Source organism: Podarcis erhardii, assembly GCF_964252035.2.
Source record: "Podarcis erhardii genome assembly, chromosome: 14".
Classification (NCBI taxonomy): domain Eukaryota; kingdom Metazoa; phylum Chordata; class Lepidosauria; order Squamata; family Lacertidae; genus Podarcis; species Podarcis erhardii.
Window position 1 is genome coordinate 27,075,945 of NC_138503.1, and position 19,668 is coordinate 27,095,612.

Consider the following 19,668-nt stretch of genomic DNA (forward strand, 5'->3'; position numbering starts at 1 on the left):
GCTTTTTGGGGGGCGTGGAGGAGGTCACTTCCACCAATCAGTCACCTGCCACTGCTAATTGCTTGCCACAGCCACTGCCAATCGCATACCTCGCCTCAGCCGCCAATCGTCTGCCCGCTTGCCACAGCCGCCAATTGCCACAGCCGCAGCCAATTGCCAGCAGGCCTTGCCGCAGCCACCAATCATATGGCCGTTCACCGCTGCCAAACTCCTGCTTGCTGTTACCATTATTTGCACGTCTCCCGCCCGCCCCCTGCATTCGTTATCCGTGTATAAGATGACACCCAATTTTTGCCTAATTTTTAAAGCAAAAAACGTCTTATACACGGAAAAATATGGTATTTAGTTTATGACCCTGAACTATTCCTCACTGTCTATAATGCCAGGGTTCAAGATTTACTGCTCATGGATAACAAACTTTATTCAGCCCATTTACAGTACACAAAAGAAACACAAGAGGTACAATAGGCTTTCACTGTGGGTTTTCCCATTAATGTCTAGATCACCATCTACGAGGGAAATCCCCCTGCATAAGCCCCTCCCCACCCCGGTGATAAAATGATGCTGAGTAAGAAACCAACCAAGGCTTTCCCTTATGCAGGGAAATATCAGTGGATTGTAGTCTTGAAAAGCAGAAAAGGAAACGCCAGTGCTTGTGCAAACTCAAGTTTTATGCTGTTTCTATCCACACTTTGTTTGCACCAAAAGCAGTTTAATTCTTCCTTTGCTGCAGTGAATTTAATCCTATATTCTGCCATTGCTTGGTCAGAGATAAAATTCCCCTCTCCCGGGGGATTGCATACAGAGCTTTTGACCACAAGTGGCTACACTTGAAGGCAGCAATCGAGAAAATCTCCATATGTGTAGGAACTCTTGACTACAGTGACACTCTAACCCTGCTTTCTGGAAGGAGGTGGGCACCACACTCATTCATACACTACTACAGTGACATGAGAGCCAGACAGACTAGCTGTGGTCCTCGAGCCTCTTGGTTGGGCATCCTCTTTCTCTTCTCCCACCTGCCCCCATCTCTAGTAGCAAGATGCTCCCATCATTTGCCCTAGAAACTGCAGAAGTAGCTGCCCTTCTTTAATGGAGGTGTTGGGGTTGCAATCATCCACACTCAGCTTCATTCACCTTGCCCAGTTACTTGGGAGCTGGTACGCAGGGCAAGGAAACTGGTGCTTATAAAATACTACAGGACTGCGCAAGCCTTTCTCCTGCCTGTTTACTGCTGCACCTACATTTTCAACTGCCATAAGAGGAATTTGGGGGTGGGGTTTGGAGGTGGGGATAGGACAGGCAGGGAACATTTTCAAACCACACCTTTCTCATGCCTATTGTGATGACCAAAAAGTTGATAAATATTCAAAAAGCATTTTAGCCTGTGCAAATACCATTTGGTCTCAGATTTTCCCATCATGTACAAGTACATCCAGAAATATCACTTCCCCCCATCCCACTAACAAAGGCTTGCTGATTATTATCTGCCCCCCGCCCTTGGTCTTGGTCTCTCCTTTGAAATGACGGCAAATGAAAAGATGTGCATGTGCGGAGGTAAACAGTACACAAATGAGAGTTTCACAAAGAGATGTTTTACAGCTCTCTGCTGGGGTTGGGTAGGGACCATGATTTTTTCTTTTCTTCCAGAGATGCAATAGCAACACATCTGCTGCCTCATTGACTTGATAGTTCCCAGGTTCCCGTCGACAGATCCAGGCAAGGAAACAAACAACGGGGCCATCCACGTTTCAGTGTGTTGGAACTGAGCAAGGAGTTGGTCTTTCTCCAGCTGCTGCTGCACCCAATGCAAAAAACTAGGCCTTTCGTCAAAGAAAAATCACTATGGCAGCCAACAATGGCTGGTACGCAAGAAACAATCCTCGTCACAACATACAGGCCTTAGTTGTCCTCGTCAGAAGACAAGCCTTCAATCTCATCTCTGTCTCCTCCGATGGCCATCCAGAATGCTTTGGCAACCTACGATTCAAGAGTTACCAAGACAAGTTAAAGTCTCAGGAGATTGCCACACTCCTGCAGCAGCAGCAGATGATGATGATAATAATAATAATAATAATAATACATTTTATTTATACCCTGCCCTCCCCGGCCAGAGCCAGGCTCAGGGCAGCTAACACCAGTAAAATTACAATAATATTTTTTTATAAAAAAATACCAATTTAAAATACAAGTTAAAATATAACTTAAAATGCAGCCTCATTTTAATAGTAGCCCATAGATCAAAACCATAAGGGGAGGGAAACATAAGGGTCAGACAATCCAAACCAAAGGCCAGGCAGAACAGCTCTGTCTTGCAGGCCCTACGGAAAGATGTCAAGTCCTGCAGGACCCTAGTCTCTTGCGACAGAGCGTTCCACCAAGTCGGGGCCAGTACTGAAAAGGCCCTGGCCCTAGTTGAGACCAATCTAACTACTTTGCGACTTGGGACCTCCAAGGTGTTGTCATTTGTGGACCTTAAGGTCCTCCGCGGGGCATGCCAGGAGAGGCGGTCCCATAGGTACATGGGTCCTAGAAACCATCTCTCATTTACACACCCATGGTTAAGAGTGGATGTCCTCTGTTAAGTACACAAGGGCCAATCTGTGTGGTCTCAAACACAACATTAAAATTCTCTCTAAAGATAAACCAAATTAAGCAGGTTCCCATAAAGTCTCCTTTTGCTAACTGCGGGAAAGGCGAGGCCACTAGAATCTAGTTGATAATATGCCAATGAGCCAAAGTACCAAAGCTCCCCCCCCCCCAAAAATAGTTGATTTAGGCTATTTTTGGCTTAGAATGCTTGCAGAGCAATTTCTACTTAGAAATGCTGGCCAAGAATGACTCTTTAAGGGCAGTTTTGAACTCTTCTGAAATCCTCACCTTTTCTGCATGCAGTTTCCTCTGTTCGTGAGGCAGCGTGGCAGCCTTTTCTATAGGAATGAAAAGGAAAGGAATTTACTGTCAAAATTGGTCAAGAGTCGAGAAAGAGCAGAAGGGTGTTTCTCCAGTTGGGAGAACTGGCCAAGCTGAAAGAAAACTACACAAAAGGGGCCAGCCTGAAAATAGAAAGTATGCACTGGTTCTTTCATTGCTGAAGAACCAGATACCAAACCAGCAATGCACCTAAAAGGCATATTTCCTGAATGAGAAATAATAATCTGCACAGCTCATAAAGCTCATCTCAAGCATAAAAATAACACTGAAAGGCCAAACATTCATCTCTGGATCAGCTTTTAATCCTCCATCTTTGCTCTCTCCTAAACCTCTCATTTACCATTACTGTGCTAACAAGGTAATAGGAGGCAGGCTGCATCCTTCCTCTCCTCCTCCATGCCTGAGATGCTGTTATAGCAGCGTGCCAGATGCAAGGAGTACTGGGAAATTCAATTTTCCTAGGGCCACTTGCATTTCTCTGTAGGAGGAGGAAATACCTTTGCTGCCACTAGAGTGGAACCTCGTGTTATGGATGAGATCCACTCCGGAGGCCCGTCCATAACATGGAACTGATGCAAGCCAAAGTGCCACGTCTGCGTGCGGTGCGATTTAGCGCTTCTGCGCATGCGCGAGCGGCGGAACCAGGAAGTAACCCGTTCCGGGTTGCTGCGGGATGCAACACGAAAACACGTAACCTGAAGTGGACGCAATGTGAGGTATGACTGTGTTGGGAAAGCTACAAAGAGTGGCAAGGAGGAAGAGTCACATTCTACCGCCATCTCAGTGACATCACTGGGGATGAAGCAAGCTCAGATTAAAACCAAGCTATCAAGTTTTAGAAAACATCCCCCCCCCCCAGTCTGACAAGGAGTTTTACCCACCACTAGAAAACAGAAAGCTGAGTAGAATCTATACTGAAATCTTAACTCCCAGATTAAAAACAAATAGGAAACCTCCCATGTGGCCAAGAACTGCTGGCCCAAATAGAAAGGCTTGCAAGAGACTGTGACATACACGAGATAGGCAGTACCTTTCATTTCCTTCAGCTTGGAGAACAATCGCTCAAAGTTCTCTAGGTCTCCCTCTCCTGCAGTGAGGCTTGCAAGCTCTTGAATATCCATATCCAGCATAGGATCTACAAGATTCATAAGAGCAGAATGAATGTATATCCACATTTGCAGCCCATCTCCTTTGGCTATCTATTTGAACATATTGACTACCTATATTAATCTACAAGTCAGGATTGATATATATATATATATATATATGCACGTGTGTGTGTGTGTGTATATGTTCGTATGTATATGTATATGTATATGTATATGTATATGTATATATATATATATATATGTGTGTGTGTGTGTGTGTGTATATATATATATATATATATATATATATATATATATATATATAAACTAATGTGAGCTGGTGCTGTTTTTCTTTCTTTCAACAATTTTTAAGCCACAGTTTACAATAAAAACAAGTAAATAAGAATACATAAAAGGTAAAGGGACCCCTGACCATTAGGTCCAGTCGTGGCCGACTCTGGGGTTGCGGCGCTCATCTCGCTTTACTGGCCGAGGGAGCAGGCGTCCAGCTTCTGGGTCATGTGGCCAGCATGACTAAGTACCTATTTATCTACTTGTACTTTGATGTGCTTTCAAACTGCTAGGTTGGCAGGAGCAGGGACTGAGCAACAGGAGCTCACCCCATCGCGGGGATTCGAACCGCCAACCTTCTGATCGGCAAGCCCTAGGCTCTGTGGTTTAACCCATAGCGCCACCAATTAAAAAACCCAATTCACTAAACACACACACATATCACTGAATGACAATTACTAACAGCAGCTGCAGCCAACATCAGGTGTCTCCTCTTTTTGTTAGATTTGAATTAAGAAATTTAAAGAAAAGCTAAGTGGATTTAGACCAGGCATAGGCAAACTCGGCCTTCCAGATGTTTTGGGACTACAACTCCCATCATCCCTAGCTAATAGGACCAGTGGTCAGGGTTGAAGGGAACTGTAGTCTCAAAACATCTGGAGGGCCGCGTTTGCCTATGCCTGATTTAGACCATATACATTTGCACTGGGCAAAGGCGTGGACCCAAAGACACCCCCCAATTCAAACGAATTCAACCCACAGCATTGGGGCAAATGGGCAGCTGTGACCTGCCAGCTGCTTGCTGGAGGGGCAGGGCCCTAGCTGCTCCCGGCAAGAAGTTTGGCCTTGCTTGCTGTTTTCTCCCAAAGAAAAGATAATTCCTCACCAGCAGCGGGGTCAGCTTGCTGGCTGTTTGCATCAGCCACGTCTTCTCCTGCATCGACAGCTCTCTCCACTGGCAAGGGATCAGGCTGGTGGGGAGGGAGAAATCAAATTAGATACAACAGATGCAACAAGAGAGCTGGTCTTCTGGCTTCCACAGGCCACGAGTCCCAGACCAACGTGGAAGGGAATTTTCCCACAAGCCCTGACAGGACTGGTTTTGTTCCCCACTGCTAAGAACAGAGCAGGATTTGGTACTGGGCAAAGAATTTAGCATCCATAGAATCTGAGGTGTTTTGGGCTTTCTAAAAAGGTAAAGAGCAAGTTAAGTTCCTAGTCCTCATGGTTGTGATAAGCTTAAGTTATGGACCTGTAAACTGACCAATTTAACCCACAAAGGAAGCTCACAGCTGCAATAAAGGGGACAGGAGTGCAAGAAAGGATGGACAAAGAAGGTTTTTTGGGTGGAGGGGGTAGGGGGAATTAAAAAAAAGGATTTTAAAAAATTACTGTTTACTTCTGGAGCTTCGTTTTCTTCTGTCCTAAGCCTGCGACTTGTGCCCGTTAAAGCAGGAAGGAAGCCAAAGCCTTGATTCACATCTGAAAAGAAAGAGCTGTGAGTTTAACACTTGAAGTGATGCCAGCTTCAAGGGGGAAGCAGAAGCCCTTCCTGTATCACTTTGTGTGTGAGGTGGGCTCGCTGTATAAAAACATAAGCAGGAGCTTCGTGTAGCTGCTGATCAGCTGACTGACATAAGGAGCATGGGAAAAGGCTGTGGCTGTGGATCTAGGGTTGGATAAGGGATAACCAGAGGGAGAATTCCTATGTAAGAACCATTTTGGGCTAGAGGTGAGTTCTAACCACCACCCCCACCCCCCATTTTGCTTAAGCCACCAGCCACGACTAGAGAGAGATGTCTGCCCAGTAACTAGGCTGTTCTCCAGGGAGGACATAACAACTTTCCCAAGCAGGCTTCCCCTGCGCTACAAGGGTGGGGGCACCTCTTCTGCCATTTGCTACAATGGTGCCACACTGAAGTTCAATTCAGAAGCCCCCTGAGTTTTTTGTAACCATCTGTGCAATCAAAGGGAAATTTCCCTCCCCGGTGGAGTCCTACAGAGTTTGCTCTGCTGTGATGTGTTAACATCTGTGAGTGTCGACTTAAAGAAAGGAGGTCTGAAAACTCCCACCTTGAAGCCACCAAGTGGTTAGCCTTGCGCATTCCCCCAAATGAGCAGATGTGCTCTGATACCACTGATGGCTCATTCTGTTATTATGGAACTAAGGAGGGTGGAGTATTCAAAGCACAGAGTCTCAGTTGTCATGTATTCGGCATGATAGGTAAAGGTAAAGGGACCCCTGACCATTGGGTCCAGTCGTGACTGACTCTGGGGTTGCGGCGCTCATCTCGCTTTATTGGCCAAGGGAGCCGGCGTACAGCTTCCTGGTCATGTGGCCAGCATGACTAAGCCACTTCTGGCGAACCAGAGCAGCGCACGGAAACACCGTTTCCCTTCCCGCCGGAGCGGTACCTATTTATCTACTTGCACTTTGATGTGCTTTCGAACTGCTAGGTTGGCAGGAGCAGGGACCGAGCAACGAGAGCTCACCCCATTGCAGGGATTCGAACCGCCGACCTTCTGATTGGCAAGTCCTTGGTCCTGTGGTTTAACCCACAGCGCCACCCGCGTCCCTTCAGCATGATACAGGGATGCAAAACCCCAAGGTCAATCTCCACACAAGTTCACCCCTGCCCACCTAGAAGTATTTGAGGTGAGAAAACACAGTGGAAAGGGTGGTGCAGTGGTCAGAGTGCTGGACTAGGAGCTGGAGAGACCAGGGGTCAAATCCCAATCAGCCACAAAGCTCCCTGAGTGACCTTGGATCTGTCACACTCTTGGCCTAAATAATCTCACAGGGTTATTGTGATGAAAAACTGAGAGGGGAAGAATGAGGTACATCGCCCTAAGGAAAGGCAAGGCAGAAATGTGAATGAATGTGAATATAAGAAGAAAGGAGAAGGGAAAGGAATATGGAGCAAGACAATCCAGGGTGTCAGCACTACTTCTGGCTAGTATCACATCTCAAATGTAATTATATGTCCAAAGAGGTGACGTTATCTGACCAATCCAGAAACTTTTTGTTTCTCTTCACTTGCAAGGGAAATGCATCCAATTCCAAGCAGCTGGAGAATCAGACCAGCCAGGTGCCTCCTGCAACCCAGGCCATTTCAGACCCTGTTAAAAGGAGATGTGCTCCGAGCCATTGCTCTGTGATGGGATGGAAGGCTGTAAATATAGAAGTGAAGCACAGAGCACCAGAGGGAGCTTCATTTCTAGTTTTAGGGGCTAGAGCGAGCTGAGGCTGGTGTCTTGGCTGCCAGGGCTCTGCTTGAATGAGTTTTAATTTCTCATAAGCCTCGAGTGCTAATTCTGATGCAGAATGACGGCATGAAGAGGAGCCTGAGCAAAGCAGTAAGAGAGCAGAGGAAGTTACAGAGGAAGAGACACTGTTTTTAAAAAGCAGATCGAAAATGACATACCATTTTTCATCACCACATTTGACCAAACATTGGCATTCAAGGCTTGGATGATTCGCTTCACTCCTGTCGATTCTGGAAAGTCGTCTAAAGAAGCAGAGAGGGGAAAGGAAATGTGCTTTTAAAAAGGCTTCTTCAGAAACCAATCAACAGGGGAAGAAGAAGACACCATCTCTTAATTTAGTTAGGAATTCTGGGTGCACTTACTTAAACACACAAAGAAGCCTGTGATAATGTTGCTGTTTCTTATTTTTTAAAGCCATTCTGTAAATTCTGGGAAACTTTCTCAGATATTCAGAAGATAAACATATGTTCATTCAATTTCCCAAAACGACATAGACTTCCTTTGGTTAAGGTGCATAATATCACTCTTACTTTCAACTTACACCCCAAAATGTGTTACCCATCCTGAACCTTTGGAGGAGAGTGAGATGCAAAAAAGAGCCTGGAACAAAGATGAAAAGTGTAATACTGAGTTCTCAGCCAGCTGTTGCTCTCTGTCAAAGCTGACTTTTGCTCTAGCTCAGTTTTCAAATTGGAAGCAACGAAGAATGGTTAAAAAAACAAACAAACAAAGGAACACCAACCAACAACTTCTGTTTGATCGCCTTTAGCATTTGTCTACAGATTTTCTCCTGCACAGAGTCAAAAGAAGCCAGAGAAACTGTGATGCCATCGAAAGACTGGAAACAATTTAGCTGGTTCAATTTTATTGTTAAACTGATGAATCACCTTGAAATTTTCCCACTGGGCTCTAAACCAGCAATTTTTAAAACTAGGAAAGAGATTATGATGTGGCATGCTGTTTCACGGGGAAGGGCCATAGCTCAATGGCAGAGCATCCACTTTGGATGCAGAAGATCCCAGGTTCAATCCCCAGCCTCTCTAGGCAGGACAGGGAAATACTGCCTGTCTGAAACTCTGGAGAGCCGATGGCAGTCAGTGTAGACAATACTGAGCTAGATGGACTACTGGTTTCACTCAGTGTAAGGCAGCATCTTATGTCCCTAAAGCACCGGCAGGCAGCTTGCAGCCATGGCACAAGGTACAATGCTGATTCGTAATTCTGGTGCTGTGTCTGTCACCAACAACAGACGGCACCAGTGCAGGCAGAGAAGCTAGAGAAGAAGTGTGCCCAGAAATAAGAATCTGCAGAATTCTAGGCAGAAACTGGCAGGCAGGTAGCAAAGTTAACTTCATGAAAGGAGGAAGTGGAGGGAAACTCACCGTCCTCATCTGGCAGCTCTTCTGGGTTGAGCTCCACCAACTCAAAGCCGTGCTTGATGCACCACTCTTGCGCTTTCTGTCGACTGATGCCTAAAATAAACGGAATCTGGTTTTTGCCAACAATAGATGCACTTCCTTTTGCAGCCACATTAGAACCACAGTACTGGGAGCTCCTAGGATGGAATGCCTTGGGGAAGGTTCTTATTTTGTCCTAGAAGCTATATATGGGCAACTTGTTCTTGCCATCATATATTATCACACTTAAACTAATTTATGCTGCCATTAAAGGCTGGAAACTGCAGAACAGAAGGTGGGACTTTCAACAACCTGATCAATGCAGCTGACGCAGAACTCAAATTGCCTTCTTGAGTCCCATGATGGAAGAAAAGTGGGATATAAATACAAAGCCAGGGTCAGCATTCAGCACATAACCACAAACCATGCTATCTTACTAGGATGGAGAGCAGCATTCGCCAACCCAGTTCTTGCCATGCATTCTGGACTTCAACTCCCATCAACCCCAGCCAGAACAGTCATGCCCACCCTCCCAAAGGCCTGGCCTTGTTGCCTTACCATTTTCAGAGACTCTGTCACAGACTAAGATCATCACTTCTGGTAGCCACTCTTCTATGAGAGGGAGCCACGTAGAGATGCTGTCCAATCCAGAGATCTATAAAAATTATACAGAGGTTGCTGGCCTTCTTCTCCGGGTATTTATTTTAATTTTTTTTAGTATTACAAGTGAAAGTGCATTAAGTACCGTTATAGAGAGGCACTCTCCTTTCTGAACTTCAGGTGCACAGTGATAAAGACTTTCTTATTCCAGCAGGCATTTTATGGCAGTGTTTAGGTTTAATTGTTTATTCTCTGCATAGTTTATTTTTATGTACACCACTTAGAAATGCTAATGATTAAGCTGTATATAAATGTCACAGTAAATAAATAACATAGCCCTGATAAGAAAGCACAGCTGAGAGTAAGAGAGATTAAAATACAAGAGATCATCTCCAGAAGAAAAACCACCTTGAAACTCATGTGAAAAAAAGCAAGACATAAATATATTTTAGTGTGATGTCTTTAGTGCGATTAGGGGCCAGCTGCTAGAATTCACTGGGTCAAATCCCACCACCCAAGCACTGCTTACCTGGCCCCCAGTTGCCAAACAAAGGGCAAAAAAGAAAAATGCAGAAGACTGGCAGACAAGTCAACAGGCACAGGACAGGGTTGTAAGTCTTTATCTAGTTGCTCTGGCTAATTATTTTGGGAATCAGGATCATTTTGTGAAAAATGAAACATAGTCCTAATTTGCGCACAGAGCAGCAGTGGAAGGCATATCATTTACAGTTGCAGTTTGACAGGAACTGAATATGTGACAGAGCAACTTGCTCAAGGATATATACGAAGTGGGATTTGGAATGCAAATCCAACTCTTGCTTGTAAATGCTGGCTTTTGATGGGGCAGGAAAGAGATTTGGGTTCCAAGATTGCTTTTGAGAACATTGCTCAATTACTCCACGCTTGATTTCCTCCTGTCCTTTAATTGTGACCACTTAGCAACAAACAAGCATCTCAAATTTGACTAGACACGGAGGTGAATGAAACTGAGAAAAGATAACAGGTCTAGATAGTGGTTCAGCTACTTGTAACTCTTGTTTTCAACCACCTTCACTCCAGGGAGGAAATCTTACAAGCATCAAAACAGAAACTTGCACTGTCAGCCTCAAAGATGTCCTCCTTGGAGGAGTCACAGCCCATTTCCTTCGAAGTGCCACTGTGATGCAGTGATATACCTCAGCTTAGCAATGTACATGCTAGACCTGGCAGATGCCACTCTAACAAAAGGAACAAGGAACAAGAGTCCACCCCACTAAAATGCACATTAACCAATGAAACACTATGCCACCAGAAGAGGTGCTTGTCACAAGAGAGCCCTGTGTCTCTTTGCTGAGAAGGCAACAGAAAGATTAGCTCTAGAGCAAAAGTGGAAGGTCTTCCTTCTGGGAATGAACCAATCTTCTGGCGCATGGAGAAGAGAGCACTTCTGCGTTGTAGTCCACTGGGAGCTAGAGAAACTTTTTCAAAAAAGTTTTTAAAACTTTGATGTCAAGTTTACTATTTAACCAACAAAGCTGTTACAAAAGTGCAAAAGTAATACTGTAATGCTGCCTAATGGTAAACACAACATTTGAATATAGCCAGAGACCCTCTTTGCTTTCTTGCATTTCCTTTTCATCTGTCTTCTGAGAAATCTCTATGTGGGACAAGAAGCTACAGTTAGAGCTGGATATGGAGCAACTGATTGGTTCAAAATTGGGAAAGGAGTACGACAAGGCTGTATATTGTCTCCCCGTTTATTTAGTTTATATGCAGAATTCATCATGTGAAAGGCTGGGCTGGATGAATCCCAAGCTTGCTGGAAGAAATATCAACAACCTCAGATATGCATATGATACAACCTTGATGGCAGAGAGTGAGGAGGAATTAAAGAACCTTTTAATGAGGGTGAAAGAGGAGAGCGCAAAATATGGTCTGAAGCTCAACATCAAAAAAATGAAGATCATGGCCACCGGGCCCATCACATCCCAGATAATAGGAGGAGAAGAAATGGAGGTAGTGAAAGATTTTACTTTCTTGGGCTCCGTGATCACTGCAGATGGTGACAGCAGTCACAAAATTAAAAGACGTCTGCTTCTTGGGGGAAAAACAATGACAAACCTAGACAACATCTTAAAAAGCAGAGAGATCACCTTGCCAACAAAGGTCCGTATAGTTAAAGCTATGGTTTTCCCAGTAGTGATGTATGGAAGTGAAAGCTGGACCATAAAGAAGGCTGATCGATGAAGAATGGATGCTTTTGAATTATGGTGCTGGAGGAGACTCTTGAGAGTCCCATGGACTGCAAGAAGATCAAACCTCTCCATTCTGAAGGAAATCAGCCCTGAGTGCTCACTGGAAGGACAGATCGTGAAGCTGAGGCTCCAATACTTTGGCCACCTCATGAGAAGAGAAGACTCCCTGGAAAAGACCCTGATGTTGGGAAAGATTGAGGGCACAAGGAGAAGGGGATGACAGAGGATGAGATGGTTGGACAGTATTTTCGAAGCTATGAACATGAGTTTGACTGAGCTGCAGGAGGCAGTGGAAAACAGGAGTGCCTGGCTTGCTCTGGTCCATGGGGTCACAAAGAGTTGGACATGACTAAACAACAACAACAACAACAACAACAACAACAACAGAGACCCTCTCACAATAACATATGTAATAAAGCTATCCCAAGTAAACAGAAACTATCAACAACAACAACAACAACAACAACAGAGACCCTCTCACAATAACATATGTAATAAAGCTATCCCAAGTAAACAGAAACTATCCAGGGGTAGTCAAAGTGGCGGGCTCCATATTTTGCTGGACTACAACTCAGTATTTCTGATCACTGGCTCTGCCAGCTGGGGTTGATGGAAGCTGGGAACCTAACTATATATCTGGAGTCCAACTAGTCCACACTGGCAACCCCTGACTGCTATACAAATTTATATAAAACAAATAGAAATTGCTTAACAATTTCTCAGGAAACTTTTTTCTACTAGCATTATGTATGTGTAACAGAAATGGTAATGATGTAGCTCAGCTGGAATTTCCAAAATTGGGATGGTGTTGTTCTAAAAACACAGCCAAAAAGGCTTTCAGCAACCTGGTGCCCTCCAGATGTTTTGGTCCATATCTCCCATGAGCTCCAGCCAGCATAGCAATTGTGATCCAAAAGAGCAAGTTGGCAAAGGCTAATTTACACAACATAGGTGTTGTTGAAGAGAGGAAAAAATATTCTAACAACTGCATCAATTTAATATGAGGAGAAGGTAGCCAACATTAAAAGGCACATAAATATCCATGCTGGAATTATCACATGACGGTGTTCCTGAGAGTCTGGGAGCAAAATATAAACAAGAATTCCCTGTTGCTTTTTACAAGTTCTTCCTTACCTCAGTTTTGGGGCAGGCAACCTTAAAACCACTTTCAAGGAACTTACCAAGTTATTTGTCAGTTCCAGAATTAGCCATTATAATTTCCAGGGACAGAGGGTTGCAGAGATCAAAATTATTATTCATGAATTCATTCCCTGCCTTTCTACAAAAATACACAAGGCAGGTTACAGGAAACTGACAACAGTACAAAACAAAAGTAAACTCATAATAACAAGACCAAACCCCCTCCTAGAAAGCAAAACAAACTAGCAAGCAAAACCAGCAGCAATTTTAAAAGATCACACATGATCCATTAAGACAGGCAGGCACTGAAGTTCTGAAGTACTCACTGATGTGCTGTCAAAATAAACCAAGAAGGCTTGCACTGACTCAGCAATTTCAGCTGTCACAAGGAACTGATTTGTCACAACGCAGAGATGGATGTCAGCCGAGTAGTATTTATTCTCTATTGTCCAGGGGTAAAACCGGGCTCCGCTGCCTGTGGAAACATCTTCGGGAAGCTCATTTGTCCCAATGATACCTGAAAGAGGAACATATGGAGGACCTTAAGAGGTGGTGATCATGACCTCGCAGCCCCTGTCCTCTTTGGGAAGCCATGGGAGTGGGGAGAGAAAAGAGGGACACCCAAAAATGCTTGCACAATCTTGCCCAAACAGATGTTACTGTAGGGAACGGGTTGCTGTTAATGTTAGTCAGATGCTCTCTTCATCACCCAGTGAATTTGTTGTTAAAGGGGGGCATAAAAATGCTGCACACCAGTGGTAGGGAAACCTCCTAATCAGACCCAGGAGGCCATTTTCCCCAAACCACACCCACCTGCCCCATCCCTGATGAGGTCAGGTGTGAGGTACATAAAGGTGCAGCAAAATCACCTTGAAGTCCACTTCAAAGCAGTCAGTGATGAAACTACTTGCAGACCAACTTCAAAGGAAAGCCCCTTTCCATCTGCCTGCCCATCTGCCAAAGTTGCCCAGTGAGGAGGAGGGAAAGGTAGGTTCCAACCCCCTGCTGTAAATAAATAAAACCAAAGGCTCTGCAGCATTGTTGACGTCATTTTGGTGGGTGCCTAAGAAGCTGCCTTATACCAAGTTGATCTAGGCCAGTATTTGCCACACTGACTGCAAGAAACTCTCCAGGATTTCAGGCAGGGGTCTCCCCAGATGCCTGGGACCTTGTTCATGCAGAGCAGATGCTATCGCTGAGCTATGGTCCTTTCCCACTATTCCATTAATAAGCCATTAGTGAGTATTAAATGACTACTATTCTTTTCCCCTTCAGTTTATTTACTACTTATCAACCCTGCCTTTTCTCCAAGCTCAAAGCAGATTGCATCATCCCTCCATTCTTATTTTGCTACCATGCAAGGTAGCAGAGAAGGTAAGAGAGTGTGTTGACCACACTGTGAGCTTTATGACCAAAGGAAAGAGATGTCACACACACCAAATAGTACTCTAGTCAAATGAGAGAAGAGAGTGAGTCTGCACTCCTGTACACAACCTCAATGAAAACAGGAGTGTTCATACAAGTAAGCCTAGGATTGCCATCTCATTTAGGTACAGTGGTACCTCAGGTTACAGACGCTTCGGGTTACACGTTTTCAGGTTGTGTACTGCGGGAAATCTGGAAGTACCAGAAAGGGTTACTTCCGGGTTTCGCCACTTGTGCATGTGCAGAAACGCCAAATCACATCACGCACGTGTGCAGAAGCAGCACTGCAGGTTACAAAGGCTGTGGGTTGCGGACATGCCTCCGCCACGGATCACGTCCGAAACCCGAGGTTCCACTGTATCTGCAACTTGAAGGTCCTACAGCTAAATCCATAAAATCATTAAAATTCAGGAGGGCAATGAGAATTCTAAAGCCAGTTATAAAACGTGTTAACATGCTCGGGGCTAGCCAACATGGTGCTGTCCAGATGTAAATGAACTCTAACTCCCATCAGCCTTAGCCAGTAGTCAGGGACAATGATGGAAGCTGTAAATCAACAGCATCTGAAAGGCATCATGGTGACTACTGCTGGGAAAATATCAACCATTCCAGACCCTTCAGTAGACTGCGTGGAGGCTCTTCTCATCCAACTGGTGAGCTTGGCCCCTGGGTAGGGATGCAAGGACCTTCTCTGTTGTGGCTCCTTCAACTGTGGAACTCCCTTCCCATGGAGGCATGGAGGCACCAAGTGAAAACATTTTTATTTTCCCAGGAAAATTAGTGATTGCCACTTCTTGAGTTTTGTATTTTCTCATGTTGCTGTTTTACTTTGGGGGTGGGGTGTTTAATGGCTGTTTTTATTTTACATTATTTTGATACCTGTGGTAATACATAAGAAACTGCCCTGAAATTACTATTTGATTTGATTTATGAATCGCTTCTCATATAATAGCTCAAAACTATTTTGAAATAAAATGATCAGCAATAAAAACAAGAGCACAATTTCATATAGCCCATGACACAATGAAACACAGTCTGAAATTTTGTAAACAAATGGTAACACTAATACTAAGACCTCTCAGGTAGGTCACAGCAAACCAAGCTCTCTTTCTGGTCACCACTACTACACCATAGGCAGAGATAAGGCCCAGAGAAGAGCTTCTGGAAATGAACAAGAGGTTTGTGGAGGCCAAGGTAGTCACTAAGGAATGCCAGTTTCCCCGCTCAAGTTGCTAACACAGAGACAACAAAAAGTGTGTGAAGAGAGATGACTGTGGCAGAAGGGCTTCCTGGCAGCCCACTCTGTGGGTTGGGTGGAGCTGTGGCCCACCTTCATCCCATAAGTGGCCTTCCCATAAAAGTAGCTCTTAGTCTAGCCAAAGGGAGAGGCAACCTGATTCATCTGTGATCCATTTGTATCAAATAGCTCCAACTTTAACTTACATCCCACACACTAGCGTGCAATAGCACCCACAAGCCCTCCAGAACCTTGGAATAGATGCACTCAAGCCGTTGGGTTTCAGAAGTTTCCCTCAAAAGCAGTGTACGTTTTCATGCAAATATCATAGAGCCCTCCCACTATAATGATACCTTTCTATATCTAGCTGGAGAGAACATAACCATTTTAGGATAAGCTTTCAAGTCCATACTTGCTTTTGGCCCCAAAAAAGGCTTTTCAGAAAACTGCTATAAAGGCAAAAATACGTGGGTTTGGAAACAACCGTGTCTCGATGGAATTGCTCGCTTTTCATTTTTGATCTTCACAACCATAGGGAAGGTCTGTGGTTTCACATCCAAAGAGCTTTGAAAAATCAACAGACACACTCGGTGACCACAACACTTCAGCTTGCCTCAAGGCCAACCTCTGTGGTTTGTGTTTTCACAAAACGCAAGCTAGCTCTTTGACACCTTCCTACTGTGCTCTGACAAAGAAGATCTGCTGCAGCAGGCACCCAACTCACTCACATTTGCAAAGTGAACTACGCTGAACAGGGGTGGACTTGGGCTCCTATCTGAACCAGAGGGCCGGTTCTGCATCCAAGAGGTGAGTGTAGAACAGGGGAAAGCAAGAAGACTGAACAATTGCTTAAATCACATACGCAGTGGTATGATTCACATGACACAGTAAGGCAAACCATGATATTGCTACAGGTAGGTAGCCGTGTTGGTCTGCCGTAGTCAAAACAAAATTTTAAAAATCCTTCTAGTAGTACCTTAGAGACCAACTAAGTTTGTTAGCGGTATGAGATTTTGTGTGCATGCACACTTCTTCATATACACTGAAACAGAAGTCACCAGACCCTTATATATAGTGAGAGGGTGGGAAGGGGTATTACTCAGAAGGGTGGTGGGAATGGCTGATAGGTGTGGAAAACCTGTTGACGACTGTTAACGCCTGCAGTTAGTCTTACAGGAAAAAGCAAGGGGTGAGATGGCTAAAAATAGTTTTATCATGTATAATGAGATAAGAATCCAATGCCTCTATTCAGACCAGGTCTCTCCATGGTTTTAAGTTTGGTAATAAGTTGCAATTCAGCAACTTCTCTTTCCAGTCTATTTCTGAAATTCTTTTGTAATAAGACAGCTACTTTGAGATCTTGTATAGAATGTCCTGGGAGATTGAAGTGTTCTCCTACTGGTTTCTCTGTCTTGTGATTCCTGGTGTCAGATTTATGTCTATTTATCCTTTGCCGTAGGGTTTGGCCTGTTTGTCTATGATATGGCTTTCTGTGATTTTGCAAATGTGCTTGAAGCCACCTTGCTCCTTTTTACTGCCATGTCGTGCCAGGAATTGTGGTTAATCTCTCTTCTCACTATGAGCTATAGCCAAGAACAAACAAAAGCAGAAGTCCTTTCTCGTTTCAAGTTAAGCTCCTGAAGGTTTTTTTCTCTCTCCACATTGGAGGCAGCAGTTTGTACTCAAACCAGTTCCCTGAGCACTTTGAATGCAAGTTGCTTTTTCTGCAGAGGGGGAAATAATCCACTTTAAGAAGCATTTCCTCCTCTGCAGAGACTTCAAAAGGACTTCATGCAACCAAGGTTCATCTTACTGTTACTTACAAGGAGCTTCTCTGAAGATCTACTCCCAGCATCAACCAGCTGATTGGTGCTTGAACATGCATCTTCAAAGGATGTTGCTGCAAGTGACAATCAGCTGACTGCTGATCACTGTGTCCTCCTTTGAACTTTGACACGCATCAATCACCTGGTGTCTTTATTACTGGCAGATGGGTGATCCCACCCATCTGTCAAAATAGGCCTATGGGGATGGTGGAGGGATAAGGATCTGGCCTGCCAACCCGTAACAATTCCCCACACTGATATAGCCCACCTTCTCTCACTCAGGATTGAAGGCAGTGTCCACATCAGCAGCTGTGGTCCCAGGTAGATTTCAGCTGTAGTACCACTGAAGTTACAACAAATGACCGCAGACACAACTAAGCAAGACTCATATATACATCAACACAGGGGTGCCAGAGATTCAACCTCCTGTCATCTCAATTATTGTTTTGGAAATCTGATTTGGGAGTAATCACATTGTAATATACTTGTATGATGATTTCAGCTATGACTGCATTCATATTTGGTTATATGTTCTCTTCTCCATGCATTTGTGTTATTTGTTTTGTTGTATTTCATATATGTAATGGTACATCAATTAATATAAAAACATCATATTGCCACAGATTCCAGTCCAGCCTACCCAGGAGACTAGATAGTGACTGTGCAAAAGCAGAATTTCCACTTCAAATCAATAGGTGGCTGTTTTTATGGCTTCAATCCAGAACACAAACACACACACAAAATTATTTGTATGTTACTAACTAGCTGCTCTAGCAAGCTACAAATTCCTTCTAGCCTGACTTTTGACAGTGTTCCCAACAGGTATTCAGCTTACTTCATAGTATAAGCAGTTGTGATTCCTTCAAATGCTTTTTAAAGTGATCTCATTTAATTCTCTCCGGTTTGGGAAAGTATGCAAACAGAGCTCCTGCTTTATGTGTCTGGAGAGCCACCTGCTGGAGTAAACTTCAGAAAACCTCTCACAGAATTGCAAGAAAATCTACAGGCTGTTCACATGATCAAATTTTGGTTTAATAAACCAGATTATGTAAAAGCTTTGTTGCATCCACCCACAGTCCCTTTGCACAAGGAGAAAAATAGACTAAGTATCCAGAGTTAACCATAGTTCCCATTATATGAGAAACAGCAGCTATGGTTAACGGATTGCAAACAAATGAGGATTCAGACAATGCCTTTTGTTTCTGGGGGTTTGAAATTGCTGCCATTTGCCTGTCTAACAATTACTTCATTGGAATTATATGTTTTAACTGTTTTATTATAACCTGTTTTGGGCATATACTAGAAAAGTGGCATTGCAATGTTTTGTACAGATATTGTGTGCTGTACAGATGGCAGATACCAAAGAGGTAGATTTGGAGAACACCAGATCAAGAGAAATGTGAAATGCAGAATACAGGAGGTACTGGAGGAAGGACAAGAGAGGAGAGGAAATGGGTCTCCAATGTGACAGCCCTTCCCACCTATGCGAGGACTGACTGTGGCCACCAAGGAGGCAAGTAAAATGATCTCTGCATATACTCCAAAGCACTCTTTATTACTTCACAAGTCTGAAGATATGAATACAAAGGTTCAGCGTCTGATCTCTGAGCACCTTCCATAACCCACTTTACTCCTCACACTTCGGAAGAGCAATCAGCACAGGCCTAAAGTCTGCTTTATCTCGCTCGCTCCCGTTTATTAGTAGCTATTTTCAAGCCTGACACCGAAAACAGGTCTGTTGTTGACACTCTGCACATGCTCGTGCACACTCCATTATTTCCCGGATTTTAGAGGAGGGAAACTCGGGGGTTGGCAAACAGGCTCCAAGTCTAACTCCACGTAACTGAGTAACTAGTTTGCATTTTAAGGGGGGAGGAAGTTCTTAAATACTGCGACGCGCAGCTGCGGGGGAGGTGAAAATCCCACGAGAAACGGCGCCAAAATCAGAGGCGGCGCCGGGAGATGACGCCACGGCGCAGCAGTTTAAAAGAAACAAGGCTGACGGGGGTCGAGCCGACTCACGTTTCACCAGCTCTTCCCCGGGGAACTCGGCGGCGCAGCTCGTGATTAAGGCGCAAGGGACAGCCATGACACCCGCTAGAGAGGTTCTGAAACGGCCCTGTGCTTCCTCTTCCGGTCTAGATCACGCCCCTTCCGGGCCATTTGGGTCGTACTATTACCGCCCTGGTGAGGGGAGAGAGACGTAGAATGTTTGTGGACTGAGGTTTA

General features: G+C 44.4%; 1 protein-coding gene across 1 annotated transcript; it reads right to left on the reverse strand.

The window, feature by feature from the left end:
- Positions 1-395: 395 nt before the first annotated feature.
- Positions 396-19,601, reverse strand: AAGAB (alpha and gamma adaptin binding protein). The gene is made up of 10 exons (XM_081839276.1): positions 19,462-19,601; positions 13,278-13,468; positions 9,536-9,632; positions 8,963-9,052; positions 7,739-7,822; positions 5,713-5,795; positions 5,200-5,284; positions 3,965-4,069; positions 2,881-2,930; positions 396-1,980 (listed from the first exon to the last, which is right to left on the reverse strand). Exons 1-10 carry the CDS (start codon positions 19,526-19,528, stop codon positions 1,903-1,905), a joined length of 930 nt encoding a protein of 309 aa, XP_081695402.1. The 5' UTR covers positions 19,529-19,601; the 3' UTR covers positions 396-1,902.
- Positions 19,602-19,668: the final 67 nt, after the last annotated feature.

Coding starts and splice junctions, on each gene's coding strand:
- AAGAB (XM_081839276.1), bottom strand. CDS start 19,528: ATGGCTGTCCCTTGCGCCTTAATCACGAGCTGCGCCGCCGAGTTCCCC. Junction 13,469..19,461: donor CGGGGAAGAGCTGGTGAAAC/GTGAGTCGGCTC, acceptor TTCCTCTTTCAG/GTATCATTGGGACAAATGAG. Junction 9,053..9,535: donor TGACAGAGTCTCTGAAAATG/GTAAGGCAACAA, acceptor CGTTTATTTTAG/GCATCAGTCGACAGAAAGCG.